This window comes from Podarcis pityusensis, assembly GCF_964106645.2.
Source record: "Podarcis pityusensis genome assembly, chromosome: 3".
In the NCBI taxonomy this organism is placed as follows: domain Eukaryota; kingdom Metazoa; phylum Chordata; class Lepidosauria; order Squamata; family Lacertidae; genus Podarcis; species Podarcis pityusensis.
The window spans coordinates 75,636,541-75,660,505 of NC_138026.1; the positions used below are offsets into that span (position 1 = coordinate 75,636,541).

At 41.8% G+C, this 23,965-nt stretch overlaps 1 protein-coding gene across 7 annotated transcripts in view; it reads left to right on the plus strand.

The window, feature by feature from the left end:
- DISC1 (DISC1 scaffold protein) overlaps positions 1–23,965 on the plus strand; it is a 164,384-nt gene that overhangs the window by 102,907 nt on the left and 37,512 nt on the right. For all 7 annotated transcript variants that reach the window (XM_080997689.1, XM_080997684.1, XM_080997683.1 and 4 more), the window contains one exon: positions 11,945–12,005. In XM_080997689.1, the coding sequence (XP_080853815.1) occupies positions 11,945–12,005 (61 nt within the window). The remainder of the gene's footprint in view (positions 1–11,944; positions 12,006–23,965) is intronic.

Genomic DNA, 23,965 nt, shown 5'->3' on the forward strand with positions numbered 1-23,965 from the left:
CTTTGCAATTCTTTCTTAAATATAAGTTACATTTCTGAATGGCTTCTTGGAGATTTAGCCATATTAACCACTGAATTAAAGCTTGCTCTGAGAACTGGATGCAGATTTTATTTTCCAGAAACGGAAGGGCACCTTCCATTTGTGGAAGGGACTCCAGTCCAGTAGAAGCTCCTGTTGAAGGGGGCAGCTGATTTCTTTTAATTACCCCTTTCCTCTGCAGCCACCCTTGATCTCTCTCTGTTCTGGAGGGTCATGTAACCCCCTGGAGCAGCTTTTCATGGGGCATCATCAAAACAGTATGGGTATGTTTTTTCCATTTAATCATGAAGTAATGTTCTGCCAGTAATAATCAGGTCTTGCTTTTTGAAAAGTTATCAGCATTTAAACTGCTACACTCATGCCAAGGGGTTTGTGCCAATATAGTGGAAGTATTGGGTTTTCACCCCTTTGAACAGTGGGCCTTCATGACATATATAGCAACATATTTTTTTAAATTGCTCCAGAATTTCAAAAGCAGTTCACTATTAAACAGGTGAGAGCTGCCATTTCGGATAGCTAATTAAATGATTCTTTGGAGCTTGGCCTTGGTTTTCAAGTAAACATCTTTCATCTGTAAGCATTTCCTAATTGTGATTGGAAAATGTGTGGTAAGATAACAGCAGAATTGAAAGTCTGACTACAGTTTCCCATTGGAGTTTTGTGACTGGCTTTCATATTTCACTCACTTTACAAAGGCTAACTGGAACAAACACAGGTGGCCATCAGCAATTTTAACTAACTTCATTAAAGCAGCCAGTCAGTTGTTGGAAATGTTTATAACTCTCCATTCTTTACAAAAGTTCAAGGTACACATCTATAGTCGAAACAGACTGATTTAAAAGAAAGTCCCATTGAAAGCAATGGAACCTTATTCTAGAGAAATTTATTGAGGGAATCTCAAGGATGCAATCCTGTGCACACATACTTGGGAATAAGCTCCTTTGAACACCTTGGGCCTTGCTTAATAAGGATAATTTTTCATGGTGAATCGTTTGGTTCATGAGGACTTTGTGAAGATCACGGTACTTCTGTGAAACAGTTTTTTAAAGCCAATTTTCACTTGCAAAGATTATTGTTCTTTAACAAAATATGTATATTGGTTGATAGTAATAAAACCTTACAAGAAATATTAACATTACCAATGAAAACAATTAAAAACATTTAAAGATAATCAAAACAGTTCAAAAGGTTAAAACACATTAACATCTACGTGTCTAGGAGTAAATGTCAAATATTTAACACACACACACACACACATTTTCACTGTATGAAGTGCTTTGCAATTCCTCTCTCATCCTCCTTTATACCTACAAGGACATCAAAATATATTGGAATTTCATTCAGATCTATCCAATGGTGCCTTGCTCTTGGGATGGATGTGGATTCCTCAATATTTCTAAGCATTCAGTTCAGTGAAGAATACAATATTCAGCACACAATTAAATGATATCTCTTGGGAAAATACAGTATTTTCATTCTACTAAAATAGAAAAAGGGAAAAATAGAACTGTTCAGGGATCAAAGTAACCCTCAAATCTTCTGTAGCATATTCTGAGCAAATTAAGGGGTTAATTTGTAATTAACACATGGTGTATATAGATGATTTTTTTCAGACTAAATTTGTGATTCTTCAGAAGTTATTGGTGAAGGATGGGTAATAAATTGAATGAATGAATGAAAGCCTTGTGATGTATGCTAGGCTAAATTAATATATGTACATAAGCAGCAGTTCTTGCCAATGGATTGTGGGGAGGGGGGGTGTTGCAGGTGTGTATCTGTTGTGCAAAAGAAACAGAAGAGTATTACTAATGTGTGTAGATGCCTCCTATAACAAGTGGCTTTTATCTCCTGCATTCATGGGCTGTCCTTGACAAAATGTTGAGGGCAGGGTTTCATTTTCCATTCTCAATTTCCTTTCTTTCCTAGGTTTGTTCAGCTCCTGGATATTACTGTAAGAGTGCTTCTGTGGTATATAATTCAAATAAATGATTTTCTGCTGGCCCTAAAACTGTCCATTACAATCTTGAGGGAGATTTTCCTTTTTTTAAAACATGTAATAGGATTGCTTCTTTCATTATCTCTTTAAACCAAAATACTATTAACTTCCTCTTTCTGTCAGAAAGGTTACCTAGCAGCTCAAGCATTTTATCCCTCATGCTAAGGGGAAACTGTAAACCTATCTCTGGCAGTGGTGACAGAGAAGTGTGTCAAGAAGCAATGACTCACATTCACTCATGGAACAATCTAGGTTGAATTTGTATACAATCAGAAGTGTAACCAGTTCTGTCTTCCATTTAAATTAATTTGCTTTGTTGTACAGGTAGATTGTGGTATCTGGGTCTCCTTTGTGAAGTACACTTCACAATCTTATTTAAAAAATTCCTTATGCTATAAATTGGGTCCACTTTCGACTTTTCATATTTAAGCAACTTCAGTCTATAGGGACTACCACGTTATTTGGATAATAGGGCACCTGTTAAAGCTATATTCAGAATTCTTATGCTTAGAGTATTCTATAAAAAAAGATCAGCTGCTTATTGTACGTTTGTGGACGAGTTTGAAAAGCAGCTTTTGCCTAACTACACTTGTGAACCCTGGTCCTGTAAAAACTCGTTACATATGTGTTTGGGAAGTATGCATATAATTAGCAGGTTTTAACTCTCATTATCACTTCTCTCAGAAGTGTAGTTGCATTAGAATCCTAGAAAAAACAAGGAGTTTGGGGTCATGTTGAAGAGAGTAACCCATTTATTGTGGTTTATGTTTGAACTAGATCCTGCTTCAGATGCATAAAGGGTTGTCCCCAGTTGGCAGGAAATGCTATATTTAAGAAAACAAATTTGTTTAGTGGGGCCGAAAGGCCATGAAATGCAAGGCATGCAAGTCAGTCTGTCACATTTTGAGTCAGCACCATATGAGGAAATAAGAGAGTGAGCCATCAACAGCCACAGTCACACCATCGGGAGCAGAGAAAACAGCGGCGGCTGCTTTTATATTTTTGTCAACATTTCTTACTTAACCCTGAGCAACAGATTATTTGCTGCCATAAGTCCTGATTTACACAACCATGTTTCTTTGGCTTGGGCAGGTTTTTCATTTAAACAACCACATGGCAAAATGTCAATAGTATACGATAGTGAGAGTCCCCAACCACACAATTAGTAAAAATTAGAATTTACCATGTCTAGGAAAAACCCCTGTGAGACAAGAACATGAAAAATATCAGCATTACAGTGTTGCAACATTAGCCATCTTATACCAGGGAATGTTACAGCATAGAAGTCATACTTCTATCAAGCCACTCTCCTAATCTTTAGGGTAAACTGATTATGTATATACGTTAGTACTGTGCTGTTATGTCATGATGTTTGTTATTCATGTGAAAACTGCCATTTTGAAGGTCCCTTTTTTCATGTTTGATTGCAGCCATTATTTCTTACAATCGGCTGCTGCCATTTTGTTTTCATGTGAAAGGACACTGACTGCACTGTTCTGTTGCAGGCTCCTTTTAAACCACCTTGTTGTTGTGCTGGTGCTAAAAAAAAACCCACTTTAAAAACAAAGCTTGGAAAATTGAATTTTCCTCTTAGTGTGCACTACTACCTGCCATTTTAAAAAGCCTTTGTCTGGATTTAAAACAAAAATATTACCTGCATTTTTTTTAACATACTTTTCAAGTGCTTTCCAAGAGAATTAGTAAGACTTGCATTTTGAAGAGCACAAAACCGTTTGCATAACTTGTCCCCCGGTTCATTTCAGGGCTGACATACATGTGGCATGGAAAGCTCTGCACTTGCATATCCAAACTTCCAAAGGTGGGATCATTACTACTGCATTTCACATCTTGATATGTAGCCAATTATTTCTATATTCAGATGTGGCTTAAGAAATACAGGGCAATTCATGTTCGTTTAAATCTCACCCAGCAGAAGTTGTTGCTTGTATAGGAAATAAAACTGGTGATGTTAATAGCACAAAGTGGCCCGTGACACTCTCTTTGTGCGCTTATACAGAGGTAGCAACTTTGCAAAAGCTCTTTTGCAAAATGCCACTTGGAAATTATTCATTATTGCTTGTAGTTTGCACTTTAAATCACCCGCAATACTGGTTGGTGGGTAGATGCTGATTGCACTGCAGATTTATTTTACTGTGAGTTTAAAAAAACAGCTGGAGGAAGTGGAGGGTGAAAAAACAGCTGTGAATGGAGGGGGGGACCCTTTACATCCTTTGAACCCCTTGGGAAATTCAACACACCTGCTGTATCTGGAACTGAGTGTGGAAAGTGCAGCTGAATGGGACACAGCTGTGGGCCTCCACTTTGGGCCTGTAAAAAGCAAGTCTGGAGTGAGAGACTAGGGTAATGTCCACTGCTTCCAGGAACTCTTCTTGTTGTGAAGCTTTTGCAGGTGAGCTGACAGTTTGCATAGACCCTGGGTGAGAACCTGCAGACTGAGAGGGAGGGTGTGTCAGAAGGAAAAATGCATTTATATTGAATTATATTTATATTGATTTATATTTTTGTAATATTAAGTTGTCTGTTGTTGCTTCAGTTTTCTGTACACCACTTAGAGGTTTTTTAAAAATATGTTAAGCAGTATAAAAATGGTGTAAATAACAAGCATAAAATAATAATGCTATTTTGTTTGTTGGATCCTTTTGTAATAGCTAAATGGGGTTTTTACACGTGCTATTTTGAATGCCTTTATCCAGCTCTGGTTGGTAGCTGTTGCACCGTTTTCATAGGCCTTTTATGCTTTCATTTTCTGTTCTCAGCCACCTTGGGGACATTTTAGGCTGGAAGCCAGGATATAAGCATTTTAAAAGAATAAATAATTAAATAACTCATTATAGTTGAGGACCATGAACATCTGTGCTGTGGTAGATGAAGTACTGAGATTTCTGGGGGGAAAGTAGAGTGCCTTTAATGACACCCACAGATAGCACCTTCCCTTAATTTTGCCCAGTTTTAGCCAATTCATGGGACCCTGTAGCCTTCTCAAAATGGTAGCTAAGGTGGCCATCACAAAAGTTACCGGTTATTGCTCTCCTGGACTGCCTCTCCCCATAACTTCAGTACTTGTTTGATGTTACCTCAAGGATTTCCTACCCCATCCCAATAACTAGTAGTAATGGCCTTTTCTTTACTTCTTTTTAGATATGCTCTATTTTGTGATTCATGTTATTTCTAGTCTTTAGCATGCAAACCTATCTGTTTCAGAGACTTTGCTCCTCGTTCCTTGTTTTAAACAAGCCCAAGGGACAGTGTTTTTGTCACCATTTGTTGTTCTTGGGCAAGGACAAGTATGTGTCAGTTTCATCTGCCAGTTGACAGTGACGATCTTGCCATTATCAGTTTCTTGAAAGTGACAATATTACCTCTGTTCTATTTATTTATTTTTTATTTAACAGGAGTTGCATTGTGCTTAATCATCAAAGCTTCTAAGATGTTTACATAAAACATACATTAAAATACTGGTAAATCTGATGTTAAAAAACAAGCTGACCTAAACATTTCAAAACATAAATAAAACTAGATATAATATAAATAATACAATCACATATTAAGATACACGTCGTATTTACACAAGTCACCTTCAATATCTGCTTGAGAAGCTAGGATCTGAAAATCAGGGAGAGATTGGTTTGCTTCACAAAGCATTGGCATTCCTGACATGCCTTTGTAATGAATTAAGATCTTCTGGATGAATTGCTGCACAAAGTTGCATGTTGTTTTATTGGATGAATAGACGTCTTTGGGCTCCTGGGATCTCCCCAAATGCATAAACAAGAGTAGCCAGCCCAATGAACAGTATTACAAATTTCAAGAGGGAAGAAGAATTTGGCATGGGACTCTGCCACTTGACTTTCTCATTAGAATGAATTTCTGGAGGGGATATTTTACTGTGGTTTTTATTTAACAGAAAGATTGTTGTTCAGTCATTCATGTCTAATGGTATAATTCAAGATTTAAGGCAAAATGGTACTGAGGTGCCACACTTGTTCTGCAGACACAGCTGGTGCAGCAACGGGTGCCTTGAAAACACATGCAAAATAGGCTTGCAGGTATCGCATGAAAAATCTGTCATTGGTTAACTAATGAGCATTTCAAATAAATAAAAAATGGTCCAGTAGCACCTTCGAGACCAACTAAGTTTGTTCTGGGTTTAAGCTTTCGTGTGCATGCACACTTCTTCAGATACCATTTCAGTTGTGGTAGCTGAAGAGGCAAATCACTCTTTAAGAAGAAAAGCAGGATGTGTCTTTGGTAGTGGCAGCAATTGCAGAAGAAACACCAAAGAACGATGTGTCTGAGCATGCACTTCTCATTCATACACCTAATTACCTTCTTTTGTTTGAATTGATGCTCTCCATGATAACCATGTTGAGTGCCAGTTGCTGGGAGACACATGTGGGAAGAGCGCTGTTGCACTCAGGTCCTGGTTTTGCACTTCCCATAGGCATCTGATTGACCACTGTGAGAACAGGATGCTGGAGCAGATGGACCATTCACCTGATCCAAGCTACATTATGTTCTTAATGCTATTTAATACTATTATAGAACAGTTGATTACAAAAAGAGTGTCTCTAACCTGTGGCCCTCCAAATGGGTTGCAACTCCCATCATCCCAGACTACTGACCATGCTGGATGGGACTGATAGAAACCACAGTCCAATAGGTTGGGCATCCCTGATCAGTAACATCTGCGTTGGTTTGAGCTACCTGTTTTAGGTATGCCATGGACTGAATTGCATGGAGGGAAACGGAGGGAACTTGGGAATGACTCAGGTGCGTTTTTGAACAGGAGAGCTTATCCATATCAGTTGACCCTAGAAACAAAGTACTAGCATGATAAAGACTGGGATAACCCAAGATAACATGGCAGTTATGACTGGGATATTTTTTCGACCTTTTGAGTCATTTGTCAAAGTGGCCATGGGAGTGGGGGAACTGAGGACTCGGTCAACCAAATGGAATCTTCCCCATCCTGGTCAGAACAGACTTCTGGTTTGATCCAGCAGCTTTTGATGATGTTCTGCTTGTGTGGGATGTCACAAGGCACATAGTGGATGCATATGAATCTGCTAATTCCATAGCATGTGGAGTAAACCACAGTGCAGATGAGTTGTATTAATCAAACTAACACTGCTTTGGTGATGACTATTCATGTGGATTCAGTACAGCTCTGTTACTTACCTTGTTTGTTTTTGCTAATATACAGGCTACCTGCATTTTGTGGTCTTTTGACATCAGACTGGGGAAAAAATAATTCTTGAAGCTTAATATTGATATTGAGGTTTTTGGCAAGCGTGTTTTAAAGTGCATGACAGGACTTCAGTTCACAACTGAATGGGGCTGAAATCCAGCCTGGACCATTACAGCTGTGCCACACCTTTAAAGATCTGGGGGTGGGGAGTTTGATCATCCCAGCTAGATCAGATTGTAAACATGAACTCGATAGATAAATAAGTTTGGCCAGTTTGTGGCTTCTTCCAGATCAAGCTAGTAGTACTTATCCATCTCATTTGAAGGATAATTTCCCTAGTGGACAAGATGATCAAGTGCCACCACCTGAAGACTGTTTGCACCAAGCAGGCTGTCTTTCTTTCCACACATCTGAAGCTGCTCTCAATATTGCAGAGTTGCTTCCAGAAAAATGAATACTATAAAAGTCACTGCTAAAGGCACATCATGCATATATTTATATTTATGCACAATGAAAGTATGCAAATTGTCTGTGACCTTTTGTCTTGCAATATTCTTCCATGGTATCCCTAGATGCTAAGGACTTTCCCTATTATGGCAACACAAATAAATGTGATGGGAGAAATAACAAAAGCAAATGTACATATTCCTCGCTACCCCTGCCCCAATTTATGATTCCATGGGGAAACCCTACTTTTTATTTCATCAAATGCTTTTGTTTTCTTCTTCCATCAATATTTATAGTATTTATATGGGCAACTCCCTTCAGTAACAATAAGAGCTGAACACACAAACCCACAGAGAGAGACAAAAAGAAATTGACATTGCTTGTATTTGAAAAAAACAAAAAACCTTTGACATGTTTACAGAATGCAGTCACATAGTTTTCCCTAAGCTAACTCCTTCCAGCTTTATATCATTCTTTTTTGGCTAGATTAAGGAAGTTTGCACTCTAGTACTTTCTTTTCCCTCTGCTACAGCTATTGATTTGCATTAAATTAAACCTTCAGATCAATAGCTTGACTATAGTCCAAAGGTGAGAAAAATCCAGATACTTTTCATGGCGTTTTTCTCTCCCTTCAATTTGTTGGCAGGAAAGTAGAACTATTGGGATTTTGAAGGGCCTTTAAATGAAAGTGCCCAGCTATATATACTGGAAATCAAGGGAGGAGCACATATTCCCCGTGAGCAGAGAGAATTGTATGATGTTCTTAATCCTTTTAAACTAGTTAAAATGTTTGATGGAGATGTGTGTATGTCCTAACAGTGTTTCCCAGGGAGTTTATAGCTGACCTACTTTTAACTAGTGGCGGTTGCTTATCTGTTACTTTTTTTTTGGTCATTGAGCATTGCTGATTTATTAAGCTATATCTTCAAGGGCATTGTAAAATTGTATGTAGGGAATAGGACACAACTGTGAAAAGTGAGAATTACTGTATCAGATAATATCCAATTAAAATCTAGCTAGCACAGCAGGAGAAATTGGAACTAGGGTTTATCATTCATGTAACATAATACATTGCAGTATTAGTTGGAAACAAAGTAAGTGTGAAACAGATTCCCCACCTTCCCCTCCAATTATTAATCTCTATTGACGTTTTATGTCAGGGGGGAAGAGAGAAAATCTGAGTCGGAATGTGTCATGTTCCAAGGCCATGTAAAGATGGGAACAGGCTGAAGAGCACTAAAAGTGGGAGTATCAAAGATTCCTATTAGGAAAGAACTTATCACATGTTTAAGTGAAAGTGTTTGCAACTGACACATCACTTGAAGTTGGCAAATTGGTTTTTACTTTTGTTCTAGAACGCGCTGCGATTCAAGGATGTGATTATATTCTTGCCCTCTCTCTATAGATTCATAGCCCGGTGCTGAGCTGTAGAGGATTAGAAGAATTAAGGGAAATGCCTGCCTCAGGGGTAAAGGCAGTACACAAAGTTGGCTGTGGGACCAAGCCTTGGGGTTGTGCCCCTTCCACACCTTGTAGAGAATCTTGAATGTTAACTAGGGTCAGTTGTGTAAATGCCATGAAAAGTGGGTGGAGGTACATCATAAGGGAAGCCAGCTCATATTAATGTGTGAATGGGGAGGGTGTACATGCCCCACTCTTGGCCTGTATGTGAATCGGTCTACAGTCCTGTTTCAGAAATTCTAATACCAGGAGGTATTTGAGGTCTAGTGGAGGGAATGTCAGAATTGTAACTTGGACAGCTAGGGTGAAATTTTGGCTCTCTCTCTTCATATGAGGAGGTGGTACCGTATGTGCATTGTACAACTAGTTTATTTCCTCTGCGTATTACTTTTTAATTAAAATTGACTTTAAAAAGCACACTGATCTTCAGAGCAAGAGAGATGGAGACTGATTTTTAAAAGTGAACAAATACAACTCTTCTGCCAATGTATTTTTTAGTTCTTCTATCTCATAGGGGTAGTTGAATTTCTTCTTTTACTACTAAATTTGAACTTGAGATGGGATTCCATTGAAATATCATGTGAGTCAAAGTACAAGGATAGCGCAGAAGGGAAGTTAGTACAGAAGAGGCTTACCTAGTAGGATGGGGCCATTACACTAGCCTCCCAGTGGGTGGGTTGGTTACTGGGTGCGAGAAGGGAAGGGTTGAGTGGATGAGGAGGTCAGCATGGTTCACTCCTTCTGGAGCACCAGCCTCCCCTTCTGCTACTGTGTAATTATCGCAATATTTACTTTTCTACTTTTCATCTCCCTCCAACTTCCTTCTATAACAATTCCCTCTACAGCCGCGTGTATGCATACCTGCAACTAAGGTAACAAGCATCTGATGAAGTGGGCTATAGCTCCATAATAATGTTACAACAGCCGGGTGCCTGTCCCCCTCTCTGCTGAGCAGTGGGGTCCCAGGCACGCACACACAGAGGGTCTGTGTCCCTTTGGAGAATGGAAGACCCAGTGGAGACTGTCGTGCTTTAAGAAATAGGGTTTATTCACCTATTTACACCTTTGGTCTGCATGTAGGGAGTCCAGATCTTATAGCATAGGCATTCCAAGAGGCAGCACTGTAAGCTGCCTGCAGCCAGCCTCTCGCAAGATGGATCTCTCCCCTTCTTCCAACTTATAGAATCATAGAGTTGGAAGAGACCACAAGGGCCATCGAGTCCAACCCCCTGCCAAGCAGGAAACACCATCAGAGCACTCCTGACATATGGTTGTCAAGGCTCTGCTTAAAGCCCTCCAAAGAAGGGGACTCCACCACACTCCTTGGCAGCAAATTCCACTGTCGAACAGCTCTTACTGTCAGGAAGTTCTTCCTAATGTTTAGGTGGAATCTTCTTTCTTGTAGTTTGGATCCATTGCTCCGTGTCCGCTTCTCTGGAGCAGCAGAAAACAACCTTTCTCCCTCCTCTATATGACATCCTTTTATATATTTGAACATGGCTATCATATCACCCCTTAACCTCCTCTTCTCCAGGCTAAACATGCCCAGCTCCCTTAGCCGTTCCTCATAAGGCATCGTTTCCAGGCCTTTGACCATTTTGGTTGCCCTCCTCTGGACATGTTCCAGTTTGTCAGTGTCCTTCTTGAACTGTGGTACCCAGAACTGGACACAGTACTCCAGGTGAGGTCTGACCAGAGCAGAATACAGTGGCACTATTACTTCCCTTGATCTAGATGCTATACTCCTATTGATGCAGCCCAGAATTGCATTGGCTTTTTTAGCTGCCACGTCACACTCTTGGCTCATGTCAAGTTTGTGGTCAACCAAGACTCCTAGATCCTTTTCACATGTACTGCTCTCAAGCCAGGTGTCCCCCATCTTGTATTTGTGCCTCTCATTTTTTTTGCCCAAGTGCAATACTTTACATTTCTCCCTGTTAAAATTCACCTTGTTTGTTTTGGCCCAGTTCTCTTATTCTTCCCAGAAACCCCTTTTCCTGTCCCCTCAAACATACACCCCATCACACTGGTAACATCTCACTTCCCAATGGCCCATCAACACCTTTTGTCATGTGAACCGGTTTGCTGTTCACCCAGCGAGGCTGGTTTGCATAAGCCAGTCCAGGAATTCCCTGTCTGGCACAGTTCTGCAGTTTGTGCTTTAATCCATATCCTGATTAATAAAAATCCTAGTATTTATTCATTCCTAGGGTTTAGGGGGACCCCCCCGATCTATAACAATAAATTTCTTCATCTTTAAAGTGCAACAAGACTTGTGTTATTTTTGCTGCAAAAGATGAATATGGCTACTTCTCTAGTTTATATAACAAGTTCTCAGATGCTAAGGGATGTTATGCAGATAAATAAAATCTCTGGAGTGTTTTAGTTCTAATAAAGATTGTGATAGCCTGGGCTACTGAAGTAGGTTTCATCCCATTTGAAAGATAATACTCAGTAGATGGGCCATCCTAGTAGATAAGCCAAGATGTTTCTTCACTTTTAAATGCTTGAGTACTTCTTTCTGTGAACAGTACCTTTCCCTTTCACTTCTGTTTCACCCATAGTGTTCAGCAGCTGGCTATTTTTTTTATTATTTATGAGCTTTATTAAGTAAAATAGATTTGTTTAATTTTAGATTCATGGTTGTAGTCTGAAATTCAAAGGGAAGAAAGCCCAATTAAACTTTTGCTTTTCTATGATGCAAAAATAAGCAAAATTCTCTCTTCAAAATAATTGCTATAAGATACTGGGTCCCCCCCCCAAATGACACAAACTTTGATTTTGTCTTATAGAGAAGAAGTTGAAGGAAGATATACTCAGGTACATGGAAGTGCTGGAGGAAAAACTGCAAAGGTAAAGGAAGGATGGGATCTTTAAAATATGTAGAAAATATATCATTTTTAATTTGTTACTTTATGCTGTAATAATAATAATAATAATAAATTTTATTTATATCCCGCCCTCCCCAGCCGAAGCCGGGCTCAGGGCGGCTAACAACAATCAAATAATCAAAAAATCAAATAATCACACAATCTAAAAATATTTCATTATAAAAATTAATTAAATCAAATTGATGGCAACCAATTAAGCAAAGTTCTGTGCAGGTTGCCAGAGGAGGGAGTCAGGCTGCGCCCTGATCAAAGGCCTGGCGGAACAACTCTGTCTTGCAGGCCCTGCGGAAAGATGTCAAGTCCCGCAGGGCCCTAGTCTCTTGTGACAGAGCATTCCACCAGATTGGAGCCGCAGCCGAGAAGGCCCTGGCTCTAGTTGAGGCCAGCCTAACCTCTCTGAGGCCTGGGACCTTGAGGATGTTATTATTTGCAGACCGTAGGTTTCTCTGTGGGGCATACCAGGAGAGGCGGTCCCGTAGGTACGAGGGTCCTAGGCCGTATAGGGCTTTAAAGGTTAAAACCAGCACCTTAAACCTGATCCTGTACTCCACCGGGAGCCAGTGCAGCTGGTATAGTACCGGATGAATGTGATCTCGCAGCGAAGACCCCATAAGGAGTCTCGCCGCGGCATTCTGCACCCGCTGGAGTTTCTGGGTCAGTCTCAAGGGCAGCCCCACGTAGAGCGAGTTACAATAATCCAGTCTGGAGGTGACCGTCGCATGGATCACAGTGGCTAGGTCAGGGCGAGAGAGATAAGGGGCCAACTGCTTAGCTTGGCGGAGATGAAAAAATGCCGCCTTTGTTATAGCTGTAATCTGCGCCTCCATAGAAAGGGAGGTATCGAAGATTACACCCAAACTCTTAACGGACGGTGCTGGCACTAATTGCACCCCCGCAAGAGATGGGAGTTGCCCCCTCAATCCCATATCGTCCCGCCCCAGCCAGAGGACCTCTGTCTTCGAAGGATTTAACTTCAACCGGCTCCCACGTAACCATCCAGCCACAGCTTCCAGACATCTGGTCAGTGTGTCTGGGGCCGAGTCAGGATGGCCCTCCATCAACAGATAGAGTTGGGTGTCATCAGCATACTGATGGCAACCCAGCCCAAAACTCCGGACAAGCTGGGCGAGGGGGCGCATAAAGATGTTAAAAAGCATCGGGGAGAGAATCGCACCCTGAGGCACTCCACACACCAAGGAGTGGCGCGATGACAATTCCCCCCCAAGCGCCACCCTCTGTCCCCGACCAGAGAGAAACGAGCGCAGCCATTGAAGGACTGTGCCCTGGATCCCCACGTCGGCAAGGCGGTGGTCCAGGAGTTCGTGATCGACCATGTCAAAGGCTGCTGACAGATCTAGAAGAATCAGCAGCCCCGACCCACCTCGATCCAGCTGCCTGCGGAGATCATCTGTTAGGGCGACCAGAGCCGTCTCGGTCCCATGACCAGCGCGGAAGCCGGACTGGAATGGATCCAAAGCAGATGTTTCATCCAGAAACCTACCAAGCTGTTCAGCAACCGCTCTCTCAATCACCTTACCCAGGAATGGAAGATTCGAGACCGGGCGGTAATTGGATAGATCTGAGGGATCTAATGATGTTTTCTTTAAGAGCGGACGCACCACTGCCTCCTTCAGTTCCCCTGGGAATATCCCGGTGCCAAGGGACAAATTGATAATATCCCCCAGGGGGGCCCGCACCTCGTCTGGACACGCTCTAATCAGCCATGACGGGCACGGGTCAAGAGGACAGGTGGTGGGCTTTCCAGCTTGGAGGAATCTGTCCACATCGGCTGGAGATATCCGGTCAAAGTGGTCCAATACTGGACCCGAGGACAGTCGAGGGGCCTCCAGTTCCTTTATTGTATCCAAATTGGCAGGGAGGTCATGGCGGAGCAACAGGACCTTTTCCGCAAAAAAGCTCGCAAATGCCTCACAGCTGTGTGTCAGATTGTTATTTAAATTTGGCTGTCCTTCAAGGGACGTTAAAGACCGAATTATACTAAATAATTGCGCCGGGCGAGAGCTAGCGGATGCAATGGAGGCCGAGAAGTAAGACTTCTTAGCGGCCTTCACTGCCATCTCATAGGTTTTCATAAAAACCCTATAAGATGTTCTTGAGGCTCCGTCACGGGCACCCCGCCATACTCGCTCTAGCCGTCTGAGGTCCCGCTTCATTTTCCGAAGCTCCTCGGTAAACCAGGGAGCCCGGTTTCTGCGGGGTCGCAGAGGGCGCTTAGGTGCGATCTCATCGATGGCTGCCAGGAGCTGGGTATTCCAGCCCTCAACAAGCTCAGTCAATGAGTCGCCAGGGGGAGCAAGGTCCCGCAAGGCTTGACGGAATCTATCAGGGTCCATCAGCCTCTGCGGGCGAGCCCAAATCAATATCTGTACAATATCTCCGATGACTATTCTGTCTACTCCCCTAGCCCCACCACTATAATTCAAAGGACTGGTTTGGACTTTAGAAGGCTTTTTGGGATAACATGTCTAATTATTGTAACTTTGTTTAGTTAATGGTCTCTTTTTAAAATATGAGAAATATGAAACTTTGTTTTCAAAAAATGGGTTGAAAGGTCAAAATCTCAAGACATTTCAGTGTAGTGTTCTAAAAAATGTGAGGCCAGTCTCAGTGGAGGGATTTATTTATATATTTCTAAAAATATTTTTATACTGCTGTTCATTTAAAAAAAATCAGAGAGGTTAACAACAGTAATGCAGAAACAATCAATTAAAATCATATATTTTGGCTGGCTTATACAGAAACCACAAACCCTTTCTCTGTGAAGTAAAGATTGTGTAAAGGTAAAGGGACCCCTGACCATTAGGTCTAGTTGTGACCGACTCTGGGGTTGCGGCGCTCATCTTGCTTTATTGGCTGAGGGAGCTGGCATACAGCTTCTGGGTCATGTGGGCAGCATGACTAAGCTGTTTGTGGTGAACCAGAGCAGCGCACGGAAACGCTGTTTACCTTCCCACCAGAGCGGTACCTATTTATCTACTTGCACTTTTTGATGTGCTTTTGAACTGCTAGGTTGGCAGGAGCAGGGACCGAGCAATGGGAGCTCACCCTGTTGCAGGTATTCAAACCGCCGACCTTCTGATTGGCAAGTTCTAGGCTCTGTGGTTTAACCCACAGCGCCACCCACATCCCATGAAAGATTGTGTACTATGCATCTAAAATGGTAGCCTTGTGAAATGAGTCTGGACTTGTGAGCTTGCCCTTCCTATCAGAAGCTTAAAGAATACTGCAAGCCAACCAGCTGGTCTTGCTCTCTACTCTTCTACTTTTCCCTTTTGTCTGCTTTTCTTCAGTTTTCACTGTACATTAATTTACATCAGGGAGGCTTGAGGATTGTTTTAATTATTCAGAAATGTGGACTATGTCACAGGTAGAATGGGACTTCAGGGCTGCAAGGCATTTCCCACACATAACCAGAGAAGCAAATGTAGATTGCTTCAGTGTTGAGGTGAAATGAGAGGGGGGCGGGGAACTGTGTGGAAATTGTTCTGATTCATAGCATCCAGGAAGCAGAGACAGCAAGCTTCTGGAGTTAGTGAATATCCATTTGAGACCACACCAAAACATCCTTGTCAGCTTGAGTGACATTATGCTGGTTAAGAAAAGGAATATGCATGGGGGAACACTTTTGGTTCACAGCACCAGTCTACATACATGTGTATTTCACTCTTCTGGCACTGATGCAGCCTGTGCCTTTAAATAGTGCATTTGCCTGTCCATCTACATTGATAAGGCCTGTGGCAGGCGGGTGGGGCTGGGCATGCCATCTGATGCTGCCTGTTTTCCCTTTTAAGACAGCGTCAGGCTTGATGTGGAAGGGCTCTCCTTCCAATGTCACACTAGCAGAAGGCTGAAAAATGCCTCCTCTATTCCTTGTGAATGAGTATCCACATAACATCCGGTGGCAGAAAATCCTCCTATTGATCTTGCACATGGCATATTTCAGATAAACTTAGCCATGGCTCATTGGTTGTAGCATATCATTAAGTAATTCCCTGTTTGATTATGAAGAACTTTGGAGATCATGAAGAATTCTCGTCTTTTTATTTCAGATCCAAAAATAGAAAGCAAGAAAACAATGTCATTGTTATGTTAATCCTTATTCAGAACATTTGCTTATTCCCCCCTCCTGAGCCGTTGCTGAGATTAATGTTTAATCTTCCAGCTTTGAAGAGCTCTGGTGTTTCCCTCAAGGCTTTGGTTGCCTCTTAAAAGGCTTATCGCTTGGTGTTGTGTTACTCTTATAACAGGATAATCTAAGTATTTATGATTTCTAAAAAGTTCTTCAGATGCTACAGTATATAGTTTCGAAGGGCCTAGACTCTGTAACGAAACATGTGTCTTTATAGGAAAGTCACCATGCGAGTCCTGACCCTCCCATCACCCTCATCCAGCAAAGTGATTGTCAGGGATGATGGGAGTTGTAAGCCAGCAACATTTGGAAGGCAGCAGGTTCCCTAATACTGATCTATGTTTAGTAGCATGGTGTCCTAAATCACACTGAGGGTCATCTAGTCCAACCTCTAGAAATGTAGGAATCTCAACTAGCTCGTCCGTGAGAGATGACCATATAACTTCTTTCCTCTTCAATTTCCTCCTGGTTTTGGGAGAGAGTGGTGCAGGAGAGGGTGGGGAAGCACCTGGCCCTTCACTTGCCTGACTGGCCTCTTCTGTCAAGCCATCCTATACTCTATCCTACAGTTCTTAAGCTTTCCCTGCATCTGACTCTTGCTTCCTGGTTGTACAGGTCCCCACAAATCACTGGGCCCCTTTCCCGAGTCAAACTCCAGTACCCGTCAGTGTCTTCCCAGTCCCTTACACCACTCCATTTAATTGTTGCAAGACTAATTAAATGCTACCCTCAATAACATTTAGGACAGGGAGGTGTAAATTCAATGATGATGATGATGATGATGATGATGATGATGATAATAATAGTTGCATCCAAGCCATTCCTAACTCAAAGACAGCAACAAGACATACCACAGAGAGATCAGTATCCACTCTATATTCTGTAATAGCATTCTATTATATCTCACAGGCCACATGGTGATTCGTCCAAAATCCCTTATCACAGTTGCCTCAGGCTCCAAACTACTTTTTTATTTGTGTCAGTCACCATAAATATCACTTCTTTTTTTGAGCTGAAGAATTTAATGTGATTACGCTGTACTCCGAATCTGAAAGAGAGAAAGCAGGCAGAGGAGGGAGCGGGCACATTTAGTCGCTCTTCTTAATTCCCAGATAGAAATCTTACAATTATTTAGGGGGATGCCATTCTTTGAAGGATGATAACTATTGACAACACACAAAGGAGCCTTACTTATTTATTCTGTTTTAGAATTTGGAAAGTGGGAGTATAAATGAATACGGGGTTTAATACACTCCAACGTTTGTATTGCTGCTAAAGACTGACAGTGATACAGTACCCTGGAGCTTTGAAAATGAATACCGCCCCCCCCCCCCCGCTTTAACTGATTCCTCACTATTTGTCTTCATTATTTCTATTCAACTTCATCTTTGTTTAATTTAACAAGTGCACTTGTCAGTTCATGAGCATGTGGCAACAGTGCTGAATTTTGAAACAAGATGGTGTGTGTAAGGCGTAAGGGGTGTAATTTTTTTCAAGAGAGCTTACATTCAGATTTATGAAATGAGCACTCATTTCGGTTACATGGTATCTTTTACTTAATCTTGTATTTCTCTAAATGATTAAAGGGGCCATGGCTAAATGGTTGAGCAGTTGAAACTTACGAGATGTTACATTTGACAGTCCGACATCCCTTGTTAATGGTTCCTAGGTAGCGGAATCAGAAGAGACATCTGCCTTAGCCCCAAGAGAACTCTGTTAGAGTTGACAGTAGTGGGCCATTGAAATAGCCAGCATATGGTGGTTCCCTGTATTACTTGGATTCTTTAAGGAGCCACAGTTAATTTAATTAGTTGGAAATAAATCTGATTAACCCAGGAGACCCAGTTTGGCTACCCTCCTTTTTTGCAAGCAGTTTCTGCAACTCTTTGTCTCATTTGAACTACATGGAACGTTACCAGCAAAGATTGCAGTGTGCCTTATTCACAAGTAAGGCCCAATTTTGTTCCCAATTTTGTTCTTACATGAATAGTTCATTTTTCATGCATTCCTGTTCTGGGGAAGAGCACCCTATTTTGGGAATTGTACCCAGGCCCCCAACCAACTTTATCTGTTCTTGACATCTATATAAGTGATTTTTGCAAGAGGTTGCTGTTTGGGTATGCTACTTACGTCACACATAGTACATGTGGTTAATCATCCCAGTCAGTTCAAGTAATGGAATGAGTATAAAACTCTATCATGGCAAGCCTGGATATCATATTCCTGGCAAACCATGCTGCTGCTGGTGAACGAGACAGGAGTAGTGGGACTACTAGGGCCAGACTGCCAGGTGCCGTTCTGGGGTCCACACCTCCAACTCCCTTTGTGTCTACCATCTTTCATTCCCCAGAGTGGCTCCAACCCGACATGGGCCCAGAAGTGCTCTGAGAACCAAAGGAGTGGACTCTTCAGATGTTGTGTGGGCTGCCACTACCTGATAAGGAGGGAAGCGATTGACTGAGCAGATGGTGGAGAAGAGCCCCATCCTTTTTCTAACCTTTCTTCAAAACTTTTTTTAGAAGACGATAAGCAAACTGGAGGCAGTACACTGACAACATGCATGAGAAAGTAAAGGGTCTGTTCCCAACAGAGAACAATTAATTTTGTTTGGGGGGCAGGGAAAGAAATAAAAAGGGATCCTCCCAATTCTACCATCTTGAATGTGATGTGAGGCTCCCTGAGGGCATCTTGCTCTGGTTTCCTCAAACCTGGGGCCCCCACTGGCCTGCAGAGATCTAGTCTTGGATGCATCAGGAGCTGACAGAACCTTAGCAGATAGAAGTGGATAGGGCCATCTAATTACCTTTGGCCTCAACATCAAGGACTACATTTGCCAATAACCTCCATGCTTTTGGAAACTTCTACCAACAATGGGGTAGCTTCAGCCTGGCTGATGCAGTCTTTCAATATTTTTAGGTACTTGGTTTTCATTTGGGAGGTCAGGTGTGACCTTAACCTTTCATTCCGAGGCTACAGGGGGTCCCTGACCTTTGTGCAGAGTTTCAGGTACACAGGTTAATTGAAGGATAGGCTAGACTGAACTTGAGAGTCTTCCAGACATTGTCATATCTACAACAACCTTTTGACACTCTGCTCTTTCCTCTTAGAATGGTAGGTGGATGGGGCCACCTCTCTCCAACTCCTACAGTTACTGCCCAACCCAGAAGACTTTGCAGGGTGGAGCAAAGGACTGCAAGCCTCTTGTTTTGTTTATTATTGAATTTAGTTCTGCCAGTGTTAGAAATTCATGAATACTACGCTGGCATCATTGATTCTTTGAAAAATAAAGAAAGAGCACAGGAAAGCATCTTAGAGCTAGAAAATCTATACAGCTTATACATTCTTGACAATGATACAGGTTTTTTAAAATCAATATAAGAAGTCAGTTTTTTGGACTCATTGTCCTTGACAGTGCCCTTTGAAATTTATGAAGTAGCAATGCACAACACCCCAGTTTTTGTATAACTTTGTATTATTTAAAATTGGCCCAAGGTTAGCTTTATTCAGGCTACTGAGTTGAGCTTTGTTCTCTTTTATCTTTGGTTTTTGATCTCCTAAGAAATACTGATTACTTAAGACATAGTGCTTTGGGATGTGAATTTATTCTCATTTGTGAAACCCAAGTACAGTGGTACCTCGGTTTAAGAACAGTCCTGTTTACGAACAATTTGGTTTACGAACTCTGCAAAACTGGAAGTAGTGTCCCAGTTTGAGAACTTGACCTTGGTCTAAGAACGGAATCTGAATGGTGGTAGGGCACCGGTGGTGGGAGGCCTCATTAGGGAAAGAGTGCCTCGGTTTAAGAACGGTTTCAGTTTAAGAAAGGACTTCCAGAACGGATTAAGTTCGTAAACCCGAGGTACCACTGTATGTTTTTTCTCCCTTATGTCATTGCGAAGATCCAAAGTGCTGCAGAGTGGCACCTGACATTTTCTCTTCTTGCATGAGATATACCAAATTCGTAACACGTAGTTCTGGGTGAAAGGGCACATTTTTAGGGAATGCAGCAGTATTCAGCAATACACAGGATGCATGAGTGAGGCATGCTGCTGCTGCTGCTGCTGCAAAATGCTGAAGGAGAATTTGCACCAAGTTGAAGAACCAACTGTATCCAGCTGCACCCAATCAAGGAATTGTAGGGTGCCCAGGCTTGGTTCTAAGCTAAGGGCTGTTGGAGCTGTTTCAGCTATCACTGCATTAACTTTAGCAAATAATATGGCTGCTGGGCAGATAGCTTCTGGACTGGCGTAGCTGGGCTTTGCAGAGTATGAAAAGCCAGGGCGCATCAACACAGCACACTGCAACACTGTGCATTGATGGTATTCTGCACACCTTCATCCCAGGAATTAAATGATACGTGCTTGAACTTTTTGAGCTTGTCAGAGGAACTACAGTCGTACCTTGGTTCTCGAATGCCTTGGTACTCACATGTTTTGGCTCCCAAATGCCGGAAACCCAGAAGTAAGTGTTCCGGTTTTCGAACATTCTTTGGAAGTCGAATGTCCAACGCAGCTTCCACTTGAGTGTAGGAAGCTCCTACAGCCAATTGGAAGCCGTGCCTTGGTTTTCGGAAGTCGAACAGACTTCTGGAATGGATTATGTTTGAGAACCAAGGTAGGTATGACTGTATAGCAAAACAAAGCTGTGAAAATGATCTCGTGCTAACCTTATGTTACAAAAAATCCTATCTCTTACAACCCTGTTGCAAAATTATTTACAGTATAGTGTTTTGTGGAGAGGGAAAAGAATCCCACACATCAGAAGTAGGAAACTGAATCTGGCAGGCCAGAGCCTTACCTCCCTTACTCTTCACGTGTCAATTTAGAGAGCTGGGCAGGGCTCCCTGACATTATTATAATATCAGGCGATAACAGGTTTGCTCTAACTGTTGATTGGTGGTTACACCAAGCCCCTTTGAAGATGTACTTTGGATTCAAACCATGCCTACATTTTTCCTCTGCAAATCAGCAAATTTTCTGGAAACAAAAAATGTCCACTTGCAGGTATAGTTTGAATGCAAACTACACCTGCAAAGGAACTTCAAAGGGACTTATTGTAATCTCCAGTCAGCTAATTGGTGGATGTAGAAAGCCTCTTTGAAGGCACACCAACGGGGAACTCCCCAGTGCAGCCGATCCTAGTGTGGTTCACTTTCAGCTGATTGGTGCCATCAGTGATCCAAAGAACAACTGGGAGCTCACTTTAAGCTCCCATCAGTGTCTTTGTGACTGTCTCCTGATGTCAGGTGTGAGGCACATGGGTGTGGTGTGGGGGGAAACAGTCCTAATGGCTAAATTGGGACCCACGCCCTGCCTAGTTAGGCCCACAGGGTAGAGATCGTCTCACCTGTGCTTTATGCTAATGGAAAACTCTTTCCCAGAGTGATTATTCTTATGTAGCCAAAACTGTACGGTCCACATACAAGAGGGAGAAATCAGCAGATTTGAGAGAGTTCCAAAGTTTCAGAAGCACAACAATGCTTAGCAGCCACAGAACACTAACTATCTGTGAGGGAGCAGAAAATGGGGTGGGAGAGTTGTATGGAATATCCTGGAAAAGGGCATGATGCACTGGGTGGCCAGAACTCTGAACAGGAACATTCCATTCTGCAACATTTTGTTGCAGGTCTTACTTGTACTTCTTTTACTAGATATGGGAACATTAGAATAGCTCTCTGTGCGACAAATTCTGTACATTATACAGCAGATAATATCCCTTTAAAAAGATACAGTGTTTAAAATAAACCAATTAGAAAGTAAGCTCTTACAAGGCTCCTTGCTGCTTTCCTTGTCAATTAGTTAATTTCTTTCCTTTGACAAGTCAGCTCTGCAAGCTTATCTTCATCACCTTAGAAAGAAATCAAAGGAAAAACAATCAGCTACAGCAGTCTGTCATTTTGTGTTTCCCATGGAGATAATTTAACTATAACACAGTGACATTGAACATTGATAGGAAAATGACAGGCCATGATTAAAGTTTTGTCCTAGATGAAATGAATGTCTGGCAGATGAAAAGAATACATAAAACCCCAACCTAATTCCCATCCCTGACTCTTGCTCAAATGCTTTTTATGACTGTTATTGCCTAGTATTATGTGGTATGTTGTTTTTAATAACCATAATCAAACATCCATTATTGGTTTTCAGCAATAGAAAAATTGTTCTTTCCCCTATATTTTCTCAAACGGCCTTACAGAGTATAAAGAGTGGTTACATAATTTGTACTCTCACATAAAATACAAGGAGTTTGCTCTGCCCTCAAGCAAGATATTGATGTCAGGGTATGTGTCCCCCTTCTTTTAAGGGAAAGAGAAAGGAATAATTTTGTCATGCTATTTTTAGAGTTCAGTGTAAATTTCAGCAATTAGGCATTGTATTCTGTGGGTGCAGATGTAATTGTTTATTCTAGGCTGTGAAACTGAAGATACTAATTGTTGATATGTAAGATTTAGTAAAGGAAGAAGGCATGGTCAGACAACCAATATACATTTTCAAAGCAATATACGTAAACAATTTCTTTTACAATAAAGCATTGTTTTCAAATAGCTTTGTTGAATCCATGTGCGGATTCTGCTACTTACATGCATGTGAGAGCAACAGATTTTGTTGACATGTTGAAATGGCTCATACTGATCCTAAGTGTGTTGCCCCCATCTGTGCAAAGTGTTTCTCCACTAGTGGTTCCATTCACTTTAATGGAAATGGCAGCTCTGGTCAAGCTTCCTTTTGTTGTTCCCTCCACTGAAGTGTATATGGAGTGAGTGGAGAACCTCCACATAAGCCATGGAGGCACAGAAAGGGACTGCAATATGATGACTGAATGAAACAACTGTTCTGATGCATCAGCCAAGCACTCCTTGGCACAAAAGCTTTCCTTCTTGTTCTAGAAGAAGAAGAAATGATGTGTACATTTGAGAATGTCTGCTTGTGAATTGGTTCTAAAGTGTGTTATTCTGCAGAAGCAATACTTGTTAATTTCAATGGAGTTGACTCAGTGTGGGCAGCACTTGCACAGCCCTAAATCTGTCCTTGGGTATTGTGTGTGTGTGTGTGTGTGTGTGTGTGTGTGTGTGCCTTCTCAAGAGTGTTTCTGATTGTAGCCTATTTAATTTCTCACTTCCTATTGCTTCATCACCACCACCACCATCATCATTATTTAATTGTATGTAGCCTTTCCATAATTAAAACCATACTCAAGGCAATTTAGACCATGCAAATATTTACATAATATTTACCATCTGGGCTGTGATACCACCCTTGAATCTCTGAGGCAAAGGCTCTGGGACATCTCACATAGTGATCTCCGATCTCAGTCTCATGTTATCTGTGGCCCATTAGCAGTAGGAATTCACTACGGGTTCGAGTTTCAGACACCTGCATATCTTATGATCAAGCTAGGGAACTATTGATTAAACCACTACAGTGGTACCTCTGTACAGAACAGAAATCGTGCTCCGGCGGTGTGGCAGCAGCAGGAGGCCCCATTAGCTAAAGTGGTGCTTCAGGTTAAGAACCGTTTCAGGTTAAGTACAGACCTCTGGAACGAATTAAGTACTTAACCCGAGGTACCACTGTATTGGCAAATCGGCCAGGTCAATCTGAAGCCTACTATATCAAATATCTTCTGGACGACAAGTCCAATGATATCACGTTGGCCATGGCAAAGTTTCTTTCAGTAGTCATACGAATCAAAGATTAACATACCCATGACTAAACAAATAATACTTTGGTCTTCCTTCCCTGGGAGGTTGTCTGTATGAATCTGTATTTAAT